We start from the raw sequence: 17867 nt of genomic DNA, 5'->3' as shown, positions 1-17867 counted from the left end.
TTTTCTATCTTTTTTGGAGAGAAGGGAAGACAAAGGCTTGGGGTTGGGGTCATACCTGGTGATGCTCAAGAGTTACTCCTGGTTCTGTACTCAGGAATTACTCCTGGTGGTGCTCAGGGGATGCTGGAGATTAAGTCCAGGCCAGCCGCATAGAAGGCAAACGCCCTACCTGCTGCACAGTCGCTCTGGCCCCTTCCTATCTTCTTTGCCATAGACCATTCTCACTAGTGAGAAGTGATATGTAATTGTCATTTTGTTTGCATTTTTCTAATAATAATAGACGATGAACTTTTTGTGTGCTATTGGTCAACCTATGTCTTATTTTAAGAAATCTGTTTAGTGCTTTTCCCATTTTTGTATGGGGTTTCTGGTCATGTTTTGTTAGGTTTTCTAAGCTCTTTATGTATCTTGGGTATTAGCCCTTTGCTAGATATAAGGTGTGCAAATTCTTTTTTGGTTTTGTTTTTTAGTGTTTCTTTTTTCCCCCTCTTTGTGGCGGGGGTGAGGATGGAGCACTCCAAGGGTATTCAGGGCTTACTCCAGGCTTTGCACTCAGGGATCATTCCTAATGGCGCTTGGTAGTACATATGAAGTGGTGGGGTATTAAACCAGGGTTGGCCACATGCAATGTAAGCACCTTTAACTCTGTGCTCTCTCCACCCCTTTTGTTAAGAGGGTGTCTCTTAACAAAAACCTCCACTTTCCAGTGAAGGATCAAATCAGATCAATTTTAGGTTTCATGAGTCACACCATCTATGCCACAGCTACCCAATTCTGTCATATAAGAGCAGCTACACCATCACCATGTCAATGAGTGTGTGTTACTATATTCTGAGAAATTTTATTCTGGAATGGTGAAAGTTCCGTTTCCTGTCTTTTTTTTTTTTTTGCTTTTTTGGTCACACCCAGCGTTGCTCAGGGGTTACTCCTGGCTCTGCACTCAGGTATTACTCCTGGTGGTGCTCAGAAGACCATATGGGATGCTGGGCATTGAACTCGGGTCGGCTGCATTCAAGGCAAATGCCCTACCGGCTATGCTATCACTCCAGCCCCAAGTTTCCTGTCATTTTCCATAAAGTATCAATCTTTTGCTTTTGGCTTTTGGTGCAGGGAGGGCTCCAGTGCAGAGCTGAGAAGACCTAGAGGACCTCCCAGTGATCCTCAGCCTCTGAGACAGACAGTCCAACATTCTGGACTGTGATGTGGTGCTGTTCGGGCCCAGTGCTGTTGGGGGCAACCCCAGCAGTGCTCAGGGGCTTCTTTTGATATTTTTCAACCATTGGAAAATGTGAAAGTTATTTTCGGCTTGTGGAATCCAACAAAATAGATGGTGAGGCTGATTGGAGCACCCCAGGCTGAACGCTTAGACCTCTGAGCTAAACAATGTACCATGGAAATCACTGAAATGCTTCAGGGAATCCAGACAAATGACGGATAGAGGGGTGGGAGCAGCTGAGCATCATTGGTTTGGGAGAGTGGGTTAGAGGGGATCTTGTGTTGGTGCCGTAACAGCCTTGCAGCCAACAAACAGGCTTCTGCAAGGAGGTTGCAACGAGTGCATGTATCAAAAGCCGAGGGCACATCAGCCGATACTGTCATGCTACGCTGCCTGTGCTTCCTGACCACCAGCCCCTCTTCTCTACCTCAGCTGCCCAGGGACCCTCAGGTCTCCCAGGTGCTGTCCAGGCATCTCCTATCTTGACCTGCACAGGTCTGGAATGCCTTGATTGTCATCCTGAGACCAGGAAACACTCAGGTCCTCAGAGAAGGACCCAAAACCTAGGCAGCAGATTCCAGCCCCGCTTCTGTTCTGTGCTTTGTCAGAGATGCACAAACTGCACAGGTCTGGCCTCTTCTTGGCCTCCCAAACTGCACAGGGGAGATGGTGACATCTCAGCCCTTGGAAGTCAACACCCTCCCCCACCTCAATGGGCTTTTGAGCTCCAGATGGCTTCTCCAACCCATCCCCGGTGGTTCTCGGAAGCCCTCCCACAGCCATGAGAATGCAGATGGGAGGATGAGCTTGTGCCCGGAGAGAAAGGGTCAGTAGCCAGAGTGAAGGCTCAGCCTGATTTATAGATGGATGCGAAAGGGGGACCGGAGTGGGGAACAGGCTCTCTGCAAGGATTTAGTTTTTTTTATTTGACCACATGCATTGTTATAGCAAAGTTAATTGCCTGTGTTTGCTTCCTGTGGAAATATTTCACAAGACACCCTGTCAGCATGGGCCCAGCATTTGCACTTGTGTTTTTGCTGATCCATTTGGCTTTTTTGAAAAGTTGGGCCAAGACCAAATCTTCCATAAAGGTCTGTGGGCTGTGACCATAGCCCTCAGCTGTTTGCTGTGTTGTTCCAATTTCACAGATTTAGCCTTGTGTAGGGAGAAAAAGAAAAATGGGCCAGAGTTGGTTTTTTGGGTTTTGATTTTGTTTTTAAAAGGCTTGTTCTTTAGGTTAGGGACTGAATTTTTTATTCTCAAGTATGCGACACTTTGCATTGCCACCTACTTTCTCTGTAGTCTCAGGCAAAGAGCTTAACCTTTGGTGCCTTGGTTTTCTTATCTGTAAAATGGGGATGCTCTCACCTTTCCAGGCTTCTAAGGATCATTGCGAAATCAGATGAATATCCCTGACATTTCTTTGAACAAATAAAAATTGTTTTGTATTGATATGTGTGAACTCACAAAAGTTAATGGCCTTAGCATTCCATGAGCACATGTCATTCCAAGCTAGATCATAAAATAATTCTTCGAAGATGATGTTTACTCTTGGAAAGCATCCTTGGGGCTGAATGGAGGTAATACAGGACAAAATACATAGAAACTAAATGGTGGGGTGGGGAGAGGGTGTGCTCCAGTGTCAGTCTCAAGAATTTGAACTTTCTCACTTCAACCAGTAGGAAGGCACAGAAGGCTTTAAGCTATTGGAGAAGGTAGGGGGAACATATGGTGGTAGGCAGAGTGAACCACCACCAGAGAGATGCCAGTCTAAGGACATGTGTTCTGAAGCTGGCAGTTCTGGAGGACTGCCTGGAGAAGGGTCAAATTCAGGAAGAGGCACTAAAGCCACAGGAAGCATTGAGACCAAAGGTTCAACCCCTCTGGAAGCTTTCTGGAGGGCATTTGCTTCTTTCCATAACCTCAAGAAGCTCCAGGGAAGGGAGAGGGGCGTTGATTGCTTGGCACAATAGCTGCCTGGCTTCAATTTGAAAAGTCTCAGAGGACCCAAGGATGTTTCAAGGGCTCTGTCCCTGAATCCGTTCCATCACTTGTCTACCTCCCCATCCTCACACTTCATGAGCAACCAATCTCTCATGTAGGGCGGGAGATTTGACCTCTGGGTACAAGTTCTTTCTGGAGGAAAATTGCAAAGGAAATAAGAGGTCTGGATGGCATCCTGCCATGGGGAAGAGTTTGTCCACGCATACTCGTTCCTGACCGACAAAACAAAACAGGCCCAAGAAAACACTTCCTTGAGATTGGATTGGATTGGAAATCTGTCTGTCAAATGGACAGATAGTTGAATTGGATTGTGTAGGAGGGGAGACCAACTCACCTTACTTACCAGCACCTGGAGGTCCCCACGTGGACTTTCTGGCTGTCAAAACCATATTCTTTCCTGACCTGAGGTTGCTGCTAAGACAAAATTCCTGTTTTGTTTTAGCAGAAATTTTATCTTCTTTAGCTTTTATATGTCCTCAGGACATTAATGTTTTGCACATGGTTGAATTTTTTTTAAAAAAAAAACTTTTTTTCTTGACAACTCAGTTTAGAATTATGACATTCCCAGCTAGGCCTATAATAAAATAATTTTTTAATATGAGAAATTTGTCCCGTGGCTTTCCACTTTTAAAAAATCTTGCCAAACCGTGAGGAACATATAAAGCAGGTGATCAATAAATCTTGGTTAAGTTACACTTCTGCAATATGCCAAGTTAGCAAAACTTGGAATACCCATGAAATGCCAGATGTTCTGGGCTGTGGGAACAGAGAGCCACAGGGAAGATCCTTTCCTTTAGCAGCCCCCTATGGAAGGTACTGAACCCTCCCTGTAAAGAAACCAGCCATCCATGGAATGATCCAAAGGTGAGCTCAAGGCTGAAATCAGAATGAAAGAGCTAAGAAATACACCATCAAGTCGGCACTCACCTTGAACAGACAAGAAGTTTCTGGTCAAAAGGTTTCTGCTTTTTTTCCGAATGTGATATTTAACAGCAACTTGGTTCAGGAAAGCAAGGCTTTTGACAGTGGCTTTGTTGAAAAGCCAGCATCTCAGGGAGTATGTGTTTATGTGCACCCCAGCTTACTCAAAGATAGGAGTTCCTCCTCGCTGGGGGAAGCTGTTCTTCCTGGAACTTGGGGTGGAGGTAGAGGTATTGCATGCCAGTATTGAAACACATGATTTCTCCTATTTCCTGATAGGAATCCTTGATAAGAGGGCATTCTCAGGTAGACATCCTATACCTGACATATTTTAATAAAGAATGCCATGACACCATCTGCATTGGGACTTGCTTATTTTATTGGCAGGTGGTTTTATTTTCAGAACATAAAGACTAGTGGAAGGGACGCATTTTTGAAAAGAACAAGTCAGTTGTGATATGGTTCTTTCTTTGCTTGTTTGCTTTTGCCACACAAACAAGTATTTCTTGTAGAGAAGATATCAAGATTCCAAAATGTCTTTCTGATAGCTTCAGAGCATAGATTTCTTGCACCGAACCCTGGGACCTTGAAGAGGAAAAGAAATATCCCTTGTGTACATCCATACTCCTGGTGTTAGGGTAGGCAAAGCTGTCTTTGAGGCCTACCTGTTCCTAGGTATGGGGGGTGAACAGCTTTAAAACACTCTGTCCTTTAGCTAGTTTGATAAAACACATTTATCCAGAAGTGTTGCAGGTCACTAATTAGCAGGCTTTCTCTGACCTGATTCTGTCTCGTGAAAATAAGGGGTCCTATGTCCTGGTTCCAAAGACTCAGAAATGTACATGGGGATTCTCCTTCAAGATCTTCATGAGCCTCCACGGGGCACCCAGAGCTGCATCCATGGGGCCAAGATATTCTTGGGTGTGCGTTCCCTCAGCTTTCTCTTCTGTGGGGTGCCAGTAGCTACTGAGCTATGATTAGCCTCTGGCCCACCCTCCCACAGCTCCTCAGGGGGAAGAGGGTCCTCTCCACAGCAGACCTGTCCTGAGTGCTGGACTCTGGCCTTTGAGACATTGCTGTCTCTTAGGAAGTTGAGATGCTGGATGCTCTGGCTGGCGCTCTCGGAGACAGACCTGCTGCCTAGCGCTGTCCCGGACCAGTCCCTCTCAGAGCTTTGCCAGGTCGGGTCCTTTTTGCAGACCTGGAAGGAAAGTTGTGCCTGTTCCTGGAGATCACCCCAGATGACTTAGTCCTTCCAATATCACTGCCACTGAGGGTCACACATGCTACTGAAGGGAGTTGCTGCGTCTATTTCTGGGACCTTCAGAGGAGGAACAGAGAGAAAGCTCCCGACATTTGTTCTTGCCCCATGTTCAGGGCTTGTCTTGGCCATGCCACTCTGAGCCCCCCGAAAGCCCCATCTTATGGCTGCGAGAGCAGCGTGTGGTGGGGTAAGATCCCTCTGAGGGGCCTCACGGTTCTGGACTACATCTCAGTCCCTGCGCTGCAGCTCAGACCCGGCACTTCACCTTCCCAAGCATTAGCACCCTCCTCTGTATGTGGGGCTCACTTGAGGTCTTTTGTGGAAGGTGCTTAGAGGTGGGGTGCTCCTGGCAGTGCTGGGGGAGCACGCAGTAGCAGGGATCAAACCCAGGTCTCCTGCAGGCCCTCCAGCTCTTTGAGTCATCTCCCTGGTCAACGTGGGTTGTTTAAGCCCCAGCTCACAGCAAACAGTGGCAGCAACTCCAACAGCCAGCCGCCCTCCCCCACAGCAGAGCCCCCACCTGTCTGTTCGTCATCCCATCTTCCGTCACACCCTGGGTAGGACAGCCATGGTTCCAGGGCCTTGTGTCATTGTGACAGTCCATGTGAGTGTCTCTGGAATGCCAAGGGACAGGGCTGGGAAGGGCAGGAATGGGAGCTGGAACTCGGGTTTTTTGACTCCCAGCCCCTCCCCGCTGCCATTCCCCACACACCTCTCCGCCCTGCCCTTGTCTGCCTTCGATGAGGCAGAATGACCACGGCTGTGCCCCCATGTGGCGTGGCTCCAGAAGTTTGGGCGTAGAGGGCAGGCGGGAGGTGCGTACTCCTACAGAAAGGAAAACGAGGCTCTTGAAAAATCAACAGAAATGCTCCCGGCAGCTGTGCCAGTTCCCACCGTGTGGCGGCCCATGTCAGGGAGGTGCCGGAAAATAGGAGGAGATGTGTAGGAAACAGAGGGTGGTCTTCGTCCTGGAGCTGCTCCGTACGCCACGCACCCAGGAGTTTGTCTAAGTATCTTCTGTGTTTCTTATCCACCAAAAAAGGAGATTTGTGGGTAAGGACCATCGGGGCACTGACTTAATGGGTAGCCGGTGTGGTGGGGTGACAGCTTTCCCTCCACTTACACACACCAACTGCTTTCACTTGTGTGCCCGGAACCCCAAAAGTGTTCTGTGTGGTTGCTGTCTTCAGCAGAGAACCCCAGGTCAAGGCTGGGCAGAGAGGGAGCAGTGCAGGCGGTGGGGTGGGGGGGCGTCTGCTCAGGGGGTACAGCCTTGTACCCTAATGCATCATTCCAGGGCTCATTCTCCCCACCAGTGAGAACAGCACAGAGATGTTTGTGGCAGTCGAGGTCCCTGGTACACTGGTCTCAGAATGGGAAAGAAGCTTCCTTCACACCCCCAGAAGTGCTGTGCTCCACGACAGGAAAGCAGATGTGGCCCCTGGCCATTTCTTTTTTTTTTTCTTTTTTTCCAATCAACTCAATGATCTGCATCCCAGGGCAGGAGGTTAGTGAGGGGTAGAGGAGAAGGAGAAAACGAATAGAGAGGAAGGGAAAGGACAAAGATAAGACCGGAAAAGCCAAGAACAGAAAAAGCGGTGCAGAATAAAACACGTCTTTCTCTCTACCTCCCCCCTCCAGTATTCTCTCGCTGATTGTGCCAGTGGCCCTCTTTTTCTTTGCAAATTCTAGATATACATTTTCCTTAACACGGGTTGTCTGCAGAGCAGGGGAAACAAAGCAGAGCCCCTCGTAAATCAGTAGAGGTCACTGCCAAGAGCTTTGTACATTCGCTGTCCCTGGCAGTGATAAACTCATTGCATTTGGGAACTGGCCAAAGACCCTGAGTCCTATGTTCATTCTCATTCCCAGAAAAACCTCCGCTCCCCGTGTACCACCCCCTGCTTCCAGTCTTCATGTTTCCCAGACAAAGCTGGCAAGCAGGAAGAAGCCGAGTTCCATAACTGGGTAGATTAAAGGCTCCATTTCTTTGCTTGGGGGGGAGAAACAGAGTGTGGAGGAGAGTCTCAGATCCTGGAAAAGCAGGCTCGGCCCAGGGTGCCCGTGACTGCAGGAGGCAGCGAGCAGGGGGGCATTCGCAGAGACGGGGGTCTTCTCAGATCTGCACCTTTCACCTGCTGCTGTTGCCTTGGAGGCTGGTCCCTGGTGAGGTGACTCAAAACTACCCAAGTGATTATCAAGGGCTGGCAACAAGGTGGGCAGAAGGAGACACCCTCCTGTCCCTTCCCCTGGCAGGTCATGTGCTCCCCTACCCCCCACTGCCACTGCATTCTCCTCAAACCCTCCCCACCTTGGTCCTGACTTTGGAGCTGGTCATGTGCCATGGAGATGAGTGGTGTCCGGGCTGCTCTTCTGTCTGACCCACACTGACGCGTCACCTGCTACTCCTTCCTCCACTTCTGGTTATCCTCCTTGGACAGATGCTCTCACCCCATTTCCATGGAATTGAAGGGACATGTCCCTCATTCCCATCTCTTCCCCCCCACCCCCCACCGTGGTGCAGAATCTTCTGGTTGATAGACAGCTGTCCCCGCACCCGCAGGTAGCTGCTGCCCCACCCCTCTCATGCACCTCTCTATAGCCTGTGTCTCTGTGCCCAGATCTTGCTAATGGAACCTACATTTATGCCAGCAGGGATCTCGCTGTCACACTTAGGCTGTAATCTCAAATGCCTGACTCAGGGTCTGGCATTGCACCTAGCAGGTGTTCAATAAATATGTGCGAACCCATTTTCTTATTAAATGTCTAGGCATCTGCTTTATCCTGCTCTTTCCAAATGACAAGCTCTTCTCTTTCACGGAACCTGGCTCTTAACCCTCCATGATGAGATGGTAGGCATTAGCTGTATCTGGGTAAAATGTGTTGCCCAGGCCAGAAGGCTGTATGAGGGAAATTTCCTTACTCCTCCTGGGGCATAAGAGGAGGGAGATATTTGTTGTAGTATATTTGAGGTCTTGGGTACCTCTGAAAATCTGAGCCAGAAGCAGGAAGTGGTTGCCTTGTAGAAGGTGAAGGGAGAGTGATAGACCTCCCTGGATGACTCGGGACCACCTGGCTCTGTGGACAAGACACACCTGGCTCTGTGGACAAGACACAAGCGTGAAAAAGGAGTCATTCTCACGCTGAGTAATGATGCATCTCACGTTCAAACATTAGAAAACTGGAGATTCAGTCAGAGGAAACAAAGACTATAACATCCACAAGTCTAGGCTCCAAGGTCATAGCAATGTGTGCTATTGCTCCGGGGGCTTCCTTTGAGCCGAGCGTGAGTCCACTCTCCTTCTAGACTAAGCATGAACTTGGAATCAGAAGTGGCAACTAAAACAAGTGAATCGGTTGCATACTTGTTGAACATTCCATTCAAACAAGCGTTTGAAAGCACCAAGAAACAACATCCATACAAGCAGTATCCGACCCTCTGCTGGGCACTGAGCAAATGTAAGAGATGAAACCGCATCCCTCCTTACCTTCAAGGATCTTAAACTAGAGTAGACCCGGGCTTTGTCTAAAATTTGCAACATCAACAACAAAAAATCAATGAGACATGTTCTTGCTAAGTTAATTAGACCACAGTACTGCGAAGGGAGATCTCAGCTCCAAGCCATGTTTGACTCTCCTTGCCTCCTGGCATGGGCTTATACTCTGATTTTGTGAAACGTGGACATCTCAAGCAGGGGGTAACCGGAACAGGTCTGCTTGTGATGTAGCTGCAGGGGAACCTTAGGGGTTCAGGTGTTCTTGCTTCTCTGCTTTCACTTTCTTCTGCAGCTTGTCCCCCACCCCCATCTCCTTCTTTCCCCCACTTCCCTGGCAAGAGTCTGTCAGGAAGAGCCTATAATGACCATTCCAGCCCTCCTTCTCCTCAGTGACCACTTCTCCAGTCCCCAGAGCACGGGGACCAGTCCTGCTTCCTAGAGTGACCAGTGGGTCATATCACTTTCTTGGCCTAGCCAGCCCTGCCCCCTGCCCCTCCCCCCACTCCTACCTAAACAACCTAACAACCACACTCACCCCAAGAAAGCCCTCCCTCCCTTCTTGCAGGGCCTCTGGGGAGCACCTCACTCTCCTGTGCAGCTGAGCTGAGCTGAGCTTCACTCCATTCCAACTGAGAAATAAGCCCCTTTCCATCAAAAGGCCCCTCTTTGTAGGGGGTTGGAGAGATAATAAAGAAGGCAAGGTGCTGTCCCTGCATGTGACTGACCTGGGGTTCAGTCCTTGGCACTGCAGACAGTCCCATGAACTCCATACTAAGGGTGTGGTCCCCGCCCAAAATAAGATAAAGCAGACCAATAAAAGCTCCTTCTCTTGATTTATCTGGAGGTGCCAGGGATTGCACCCAGCACCACAAAGCATGTGTCTTGAGTTACTCCCCCCACCCAGCCCCATCTTTAAACCAGGCACCCACCAAGCTCTAGCAATTAGCTGGAAATCTAGAGCAGACTTTTGTGCCAAGGTCAGAATGTGAATGCCTGCAGGAGTGCCCGGGAAGAGAGGGTGCCAAGACACATTGCAACTGTCCCCCCAGAGAGGAGCCTCAGGCCCATGTCTTTGCCCTCAAATCCCATGACCTGATTCCAAGCACACCTCTGCCTCCAGATGGTAGCCTGATATGCACACCTGGCCCACTGGTATCTTTGATGTGTGCTTGAGACAGAGCCAGATTCACATGCAGCTGTAAGAACAAATACAGACAGGAGCCATTTCCCCAGTTTCCCCAACAGGTAGCATCTATGCCACTGCAGCCGTGCAGCACACAGAACACACACCGCACACTGCATGGCTGCATACACTGCTCAGAGCAGCTTCCTTGTCATCTGTGTGCACCTTTGTGTGTGCACACATGCATTCATGCGTCTAACTCCCTAGAGTCTGTCACAGGTGGGAGAAGTGTTGAGATGCAGTGTAATTCCATCTTCAGAAGGAGCCTTCCTGTTAGCCCTCATAGCCACACGTCCCTCCTCTCCCATGACCCCTGGCCACAGCTCACCTGCTATCTTTCTGTCGTTTTTCATTTCAAGAACGCTATCTGCATGGACTCATAGGGCCCATAGCCGTCTTGAGGGTTGGGTTTCTTACATCTTGTAACTCCCTTGAGTTTCATCCCAGTGATTAGGTCCCCAATGCAGCACCCAGCACCCACATCCAACCACAAAGCCTCTGACATGAGCTTCAAGGATCTTTTTAATCCATGAGAGAAAATATATATATATTTGAGGTGGGGGTAGGGGGAACTCTCAAGACTTACTCCTGGCTCTGTGCTAAGGAATCATTCTTAGTGGGGCTCATGAGTGCCATAGATTACACCTAGGTGAGTTGCATGTAAGGCAAATACCTACCCACTATACTATCTCTGTCTCTGTCTCTGTCTGTCTTTCTCTATCTATCTATGTCTCTCCCTATCTATCTATCTATCTATCTATCTATCTATCTATCTATCTATCTATCTATCTATCTATCTATCTTTCTCTCTCTGGTCCCAGAAAATGTATTTCGTACTGTGTTTCTGAATGAGGAACGAGACAAAAGAAGGCACTGCACATTTCTTAGGTGCCTCCAAGCACATCTGGTCTGTCTCTTTCCTGAATAGGCTGGGGAGGAGGGTAGCTCCCTTTTGTATCAGCTGACGGCTCTTTGTGTCTCCCGCCTCCTTCCTTCCCAGGAGCACATCTACAAACTGATGAAGAGTGACAGCTATGCTCGATTCCTCCGGTCCAACGCTTACCAGGACCTGCTGTTGGCCAAGAAGAAGGTATTTTTGGGGAAGGGCAGGCTCGCCTTCCTCCGCACTGTTGACCCTTGCCTACTGCTTGCCGCTGGTGTGAAATGACAATATCATCCCTGGGGTTTTGTTTTCTCTTCTCTTCTTTGCTTTCTCTCCCTGGGCCCATCTTCAATGGGAGATGATTAGGGTGGTCACACCCTCACCCCCATCTCTAGGGTGGGGAGCCTATTTCCATGTGCCTACAACCTCTACTTACATGTTGTACTCACAGCTGGGAATGCAACCAGCCACCAAGGCCACCGTGGTTCAGCACAGTCTGGAGCAGGCAGGGACCTCACCAAACCCCGTGGAAAGCAGAGGGGTCCCGTTCCTGCCAAGGCTTCATCACAGATTTCCTCTCCCTGAGTAGCCCAGGTTTGGAAAAGAGGCCACCCCTCGTCCGTGGGACAGAAAAACTGCAATCTGTCTCCTCAAAGAAGTCTTTTTTTTTTTTTTTGCTTTTTGGGTCACACCTGGCAATGCACAGGGGTTACTCCTGGCTCTGCACTCAGGAACCACTCCTGGCAGTGCTCAGGGAATGCTCAGGGAGTATGGGATGCTGGGAATCAAACACGGGTCAGCCGGGTTTGCAAAGCAAATGCCCTACCCGCTGTGCCATGACTCCAGCCCCCAAAGAAGTCATTTCTCCTTGAACCCATCTCTCTGTCGCTTCCCTCGCCTGTTCCAGGGCTTGCCTTATCTTACCTAAGAATTAATGATTTCTTTGCACCTCCTTCCTTTCCACTTGGAGTTCAGTCATGGTTCATGGCAGAGCTAAGTACCTGGATTTGTGGCCCAGGGCCTCTCAGCTACAGGTGATGAGGGGTGGTTGGATCAGAGATGAATCAGCTGGGTTTCTGGGAGGAGGGAAGGATGAGCAGGAAGGGCAAGGGGTCTTAGAAGAAGTTGGGGCAGAAGAGATGGCTTTCAATGCCAAGCTGCCTGCCCACCCTCTGCCTTCTTCAGCTCCCACGTGAAGCCTGCGTATGGCTGGGCGGGGCTGTCCTGGTACCAAATCCCACAGCTCCTGTATCTTGCCTCCCTTGCTTCTCCCCTCTGGACCTCCCATCCCTCACTGTGTGTCCACTGACACATTCTCCATCTGCTGCCTGCTCCACCATGCATCCCTCCCCCCACCCCCCGCCCCGGTTCTTAAGAGCTTTGTATGCCAGGATTCCATCGACGAATCTGGTTGGTACCACAGAACTCAGGTATCTAGAGGAGCACATGCCGAGCTCCTGCCCTCCAGCTTCTCTTCGCAGCCTGAGACTAGTCCTGCATGTTGAGAAAGAGACCTGGACTATGGGCGTGTCCAGATGGCCACTGCCGGCCTGGAAGCCTCCTCCTCCCTTCCATCAGGGGCCACTACCATGATGGAGAGTGGAACGCCTGGCCTGAGTCTATGCCTTTCAGGGGCTCTGAGGAAGGGGCTCCCCTCACGTGTCTCTGACGCCCATCTTCTCAGGAAAGGTTATGCAGCCTTTTGATGTCCCCAGAGCCCATGGGAGAAGATCAAAGTAAGTGCTCCTTGTTTCTTGTAGCTCACGACACCTTGAGGCTGAATTGATCACAATAGGAAGTCTCTGGGACACTTGGGCTGTCTCACCCAGCCGGCCTGTCTGCCCTCCTGGGAGAAACAAGAACCCGCAGACTCCTTGCGGGTTTGACCAGGGGAAGCTGCACCACCACCTCCAGCCCCTTGCAATTCAGGGGATGGGGCGGAGAAGCTGAGCCCACAGCGCCTCCCCTAGGGAAACTTCTCTAAGGAGGTATTTGGAGTGAGGACTCAATCACGATGTTCCCGTGAAAACTGATAAATGAAGTTCATTAACACTACTCACTGCCTCAGGCAGACCTGGCCACAGGAAGCCTTACAGGTGCCCACACCCTTCCGATGGCTGGGGGTTGTTTCTGCCCACAGTGACCAACCTCCTTATTCTCCGGGTGTGGATGGACTTGCCACTCAGCTGCTCCAGGTAGGCCTAGCTAGCTCCTGCTTGCAGGCATGGCCCCCTTCCACCTCACATGACCTTCCGGTCCAGGTCCTGAAAGGTACGTGTGAGCCATACCCAGCAGCAAGGAAAGGAGCTGGAAGGCCTCCCCATCCTGCTGAGCAAGGCAAGTGGGGACCAACGCCTTCTCCTCCTTCATCCCTCTTCGCGCTCTCTCTCTCTCTCTCTCTCTCTCTCTCTCTCTCTCTCTCTCTCTCTCTCTCTCTCTGTCTCTCTCTCTGTCTCTCTCTCTCTGTCTCTCTCTCTCTTCTGACACATCCCAAGAGGAGGTCGGTCATCCTGATGAACCCAGGGGCCAGGCAAGCTGGATTTGGAAGGCTGTGCCAGCACCACGAAGGCACAGGGATGAAGATTTGCTTTAGGGGCTTGTGCAAGGCTAGATGGCCCCCAGGAGGGGGGTCTATGGCTGCCTTCTGGGAGCAGAATCTTAGTAGCAGAGGCTCCCTGCAGAGCCCAGGGCTGGTCTGCTGGGGTCAAATAACTGGTTCCAGGCTGCCCTCTCTGAGTGAGGGTACTGTGGGGGCCCAGAGCCTCACGCGAGCCCTTCCTTTCCTGGTGCGAGGAGAAAGGCCCAGCTCTGTTGGCGGGATGTGCTATGTCTTGTTTCCTTCCTCAGGCATCCTCCCTGACTTCTGGCAGCTGTTGGAGGCAGGAGAGGGGCCACAACTGCCCAGGAAATCCCCCAGCTTCAGGCCCCTCTCTGTTGGAGCACATCCTGTGTATATCCACTTAGCTGCTCCTTCAGCTCACTATGAGCCCCTTTTGTTGCTGTGTATCTCTCTATGTGTGTGGTGTGTGTGCGAGCACGCGCGTGTGTGCCCAAGCAAGTGTGCATGCTCTCTGAATTTTCATCTCAGTCTCGGACCCTAGCAGGAGCTGCAGACTGAATGCCTTCCAGAAAGCCCGCAGATAGGGAACTGGGGGAACAGGTCTCTCCACCTGGGCTCAAAGCGTTTGTGCCCACTTGCCCAGTGGGGGCAACTTGTGAAGAGTCCCAGCAGGAGTTTGGAGCATTCTGGAGCTGTCGAAAGGCACAGCCTTTGAGGGATGGGAGAGAACCTTCCCATGGAGCACGGCCCACCTGGACAGAACAAACAGGCCGCACATGTTCAACCTTGCAGCGACAAGGCAGAGACACTCCTTGCTCGAAGCACCCAGAGGACAGTCCTTAGGGCTAATCAGAAAGGATGAGAGTGGCTAATGCTGTGGCTGCAGCTGGCTCGGACCCAGTCCTCAGCCAAGGGTCGGCAAATGCAGGCCACCGGCACTTCCTGGCATCTCAGCAGCGTCCAACATAATCCAGCATCCTCAGAGCTACTATGTTCTGTGTGTCCCACACTCCACCTCGAGCCGCCTGAGTGTGACACCAGGACCTCCTCTTCCCCTAGGCCATGGAAAGCATGGGCGGGCAGCTGTCCCTGGGCCACCCACTGGCCGCCCCACACAGATCCCAGGATCAGAGCCCTGCAACAGGCTCCACAGGAGTGAATACTCCACCCTCCACGCACCCCCCTGTCTTCCACTCTCCCTTTGTCTCCCTCTCATCGTGCCTTCAGCACTGGCCGCTTCTCCTCCCCCTTTTTTCCTGTCCTCTTTGGCTTTTGTTTTTCCTCATTAGCTGCCGCCACTGCTGTTCCGAAACCACATATAAGCTGAAGTTCTGTGGGGGTTTTTTTCCTGTATTTTTCTCCCGACCTTTTTGTTTGTTTGTTTGTTTTTCTTAAAGCCAGAAAGTGAGCAAGGTCGTAGAACTTCCTTAGAAAAGTTCACTCGCAGCGTGGTAAGTTCGGTTGGTTTTCTTCCCTTGACATTTCCGCTCTCTTTTCCCCGTTTTATTTATTTAATTTTTTTCCAGTTTGTTTTTTGTTGTTAGTGATGGTGGTGGTCTTGGTGGTGTCTTTGCCTTTGGGGCGGGAGGGAGTCCAGTGCTTCCCCCCACCCCCACCCCTTGGCACCCCCTCTTTTCTGTGGTGAGTGTCTGCAGCGTCTCTTCCAGGGATAGATTTGTGAAAGTCGGGGCGTCCTCTCTGCAGAAGGGGGCTGCACGCGAGCCCCACTGAACCACCGCACTGCACTGTGGGTGCCGGGGATCCACCCCCGCGGCCCTGGGGCCCTTGGGGCTGCGCGGTGTGGGCTCCTTCTGCAGCAGCCCAGGGAGAAGGCCCTGCAACTGTACCCCAGAATAAATTGGCTCGGAATCCTAACTCATCTAAAACCTAAACCATTCCAAATTTCCCCCTGCGAACAGGCTGTCACACGGGTGCCGGTCTCGAGCTGCTGCTGCTACCGCTGCTGTTGCGTAGGGGGGCTTTGCGTGTGCGCCCGCGCGTGCGCAGAACGCGTTCCTGCTGCATGGGACCTGGCACTGCGGTCCAGCTAGCGTGTGTTAGTGGCCTCTGCATGAGTTCCAACCTCCCTCCTAGCCCCCCTCGGCCTCATTTGCAGAGTATGACGGAGAGGGGAGGGCAGAACTGGGGAGTGCAAGTCCCCCATACTGGTCTTTTCCCTCCGCGGGCGCCGGGCCTCTTGTCAAGCTTCCCAGTCCTTGCTCCTTCTCAGCACAGGAGACAGGTCCATCGTCCTTGCAGGCATACAGCCTTACTCGGGCACACTCAGCTTAGAAGGTGGTAGGTAGAGATGAGCACGGTGTACAGAGATGCCTCGGGACCAGGTGACTACCCCAGATGGGCAGTGCCTGGTAGAGATCTTTGTCTGTGGTCAGCTGGACCGCACATACCCATCTTCCCTGCCCATGCCGTTGACTTCAAGAACTGAGCCGAGGACTCAGTGCTGCTCCTTCAAAAACCAAAACCAAGCTGTAGAGTGCCTAAGGCCAGCCTGAACTTTCCACATGGGCGCGAGGAAAACTGCCCTGGCTCCCAGCGCGCGGGAATCCCACGTGGCCGTGTTCCCCTTCCCGAAGGGCGCCCCTGCCACCAATGTCCCTTTTTCTTCCTCCCCTTGACTGATGAGGAAAGTCCTTGTAAAACCTGACGACCGTGTGGCTTGTCTCTTATTTTACCCTGAGAGCATCCATGGAGAATTCAGTGCGGAAAGCCACCTAGTCATTTAGCTGTCATAGCGAGCTCCATTTCCACTGGGCTTCAGCATTGTTTTGGATTTGCTAGACGGAAGCATCACAATAACCCTCGTAGGTAATAATTAAAGTGTGGCTGTCCGTGCCTTCCTTGCTTTGGGCTCCCCTCCCCATGGCCCCGTGAGAAGTCAGAGCCTGCAGTGCGCAGAGCTGCTTGTCCCCCTCCTGACTTTGTGTCCTGAGATCAACAGGGCCAGGGCGGCCAGGCAAGGTCCCCCGGGAGCATCCCTGCTCCCGTGGGCCAGCGGGGAAGTGCGTTCTTACCTAGGTCTTTGGAGGCCTGGGGCCTGGGGAGGAGAGTGGGTACAGGCTTGGCAGGTCATCTGGAGGCAGCAGGCTGCAGGAGAGAGATGAATGCCTGCTGCCTGCCACCGGCCATACAAGTGAGCCAGACGAGGAGCTGGCTCTTGGACGAGACGTTCAAACGTCTCCAGTCTGCCTTTCCTGAGGAGCCAGTGTGGGGAAAGATGACAGTGATCGGAATGACGCTCCGGGAAGAGCATTTATAGCTGTCCTTCAGCCCAGAGATGGTGCCGGTGCCCGCTCGGTGCTTCTCCAAGGTCTGCTAACAGAGCGTGTGAGAAGAGAGAGCACCGCTGACCTTCCCCATCTCTGAAATGTTCATGTGGGAGCTCTCACAGGGATGTTTTCAGGGTCGACTAAAGGAGAAAAACCTCCCAGACTCCTGAGATTTCTTAGCATCAAAATGATGAAAGGCTCAAACCTTTCAGAGATTGATAAAGGTATCCCTAAATTCCCCATGCTCTTTAGAGGAAGATTCGTCTCTTGTGTATGCTGGTTTCTTTGGTTGCAGTATTGGAGATGGAGTGGTGTCCTTCTTCATCCAGCCCAGCTTCTTGTGTTCTTGAGGGGAACGCCAGAGCACCCCAACTTGTGACTGAGTAAATAGCAGAAGGACAGAGGCAACTCTTACTGTACTTGAAGCAGAACCCTTCGTACAGTTCTAAGCAAATGGAATTAGCCCAGCAGCCAATGTGCTTCACAATTTTAGAATTATTTTCTAGATGTGCTGTTCAGAAAGTGTTTGATTTCTCTGTTTAAAGGGCTCCATTAAAGGGTTTCCTAAAGTGCATGAAACAGCTCCATATGGGTGTTGCTGTGACCCAGCAGGACAATAGTGTTCTCTGGTACAGTAGTGGGCGGGGGGAGGGGGGGAATCTCTGTTTGTTTGCTTAAAGAGAGACTTGCAGCACAGCAATAGTACAAGGGTAAGACACTTGCCTTACATGCAGCTGACCCTGGTTAGGTCACCAAAACCAAAAATGGCCCCAGAGGAGTGCACAGAACCAGGAATAGCCTCTGGGTACCAAAGAACAAAAATAACAAATCCATTTCCAAGTGGGTACTGAGTGATTTTTTTTTCTCTTTTCTTTTTTCTGAAAGGCTAGTCATAGGCCAGGCAAGTTTTGGAACCTCTGGACCATATGAATATTTCATCTGCTACTTATGACAAACTATAAAGCTCAGTGACAGTCTAGTTCAGAAGAATTCTCGTGGTGCTGAGCTCAATGTGAAAAAAAGACTATATCATGGAGCTAAAAATGGAAAGA

General features: G+C 51.0%; 1 protein-coding gene across 11 annotated transcripts in view; it reads left to right on the top strand.

The window, feature by feature from the left end:
* The window catches only part of RGS6 (regulator of G protein signaling 6), a 561022-nt gene that overhangs the window by 521383 nt on the left and 21772 nt on the right, over positions 1–17867 (top strand). For 8 of the 11 annotated variants that reach the window (XM_055129995.1, XM_055129998.1, XM_055129996.1 and 5 more), the window contains exons 16-17: positions 11086–11175; positions 14926–14979. In XM_055129995.1, the coding sequence (XP_054985970.1) occupies positions 11086–11175; positions 14926–14979 (144 nt within the window). The remainder of the gene's footprint in view (positions 1–11085; positions 11176–14925; positions 14980–17867) is intronic. The other 3 variants (XR_008629102.1, XM_004612307.2, XM_055130000.1) reach the window with 2 other exon arrangements.

This window comes from Sorex araneus, chromosome 3 (assembly GCF_027595985.1).
Source record: "Sorex araneus isolate mSorAra2 chromosome 3, mSorAra2.pri, whole genome shotgun sequence".
Taxonomy (NCBI): Eukaryota; Metazoa; Chordata; class Mammalia; order Eulipotyphla; family Soricidae; genus Sorex; species Sorex araneus.
The sequence above is the reverse complement of the archived record's forward strand: the minus strand, read 5'-3'. Positions and strand labels throughout refer to the sequence as shown.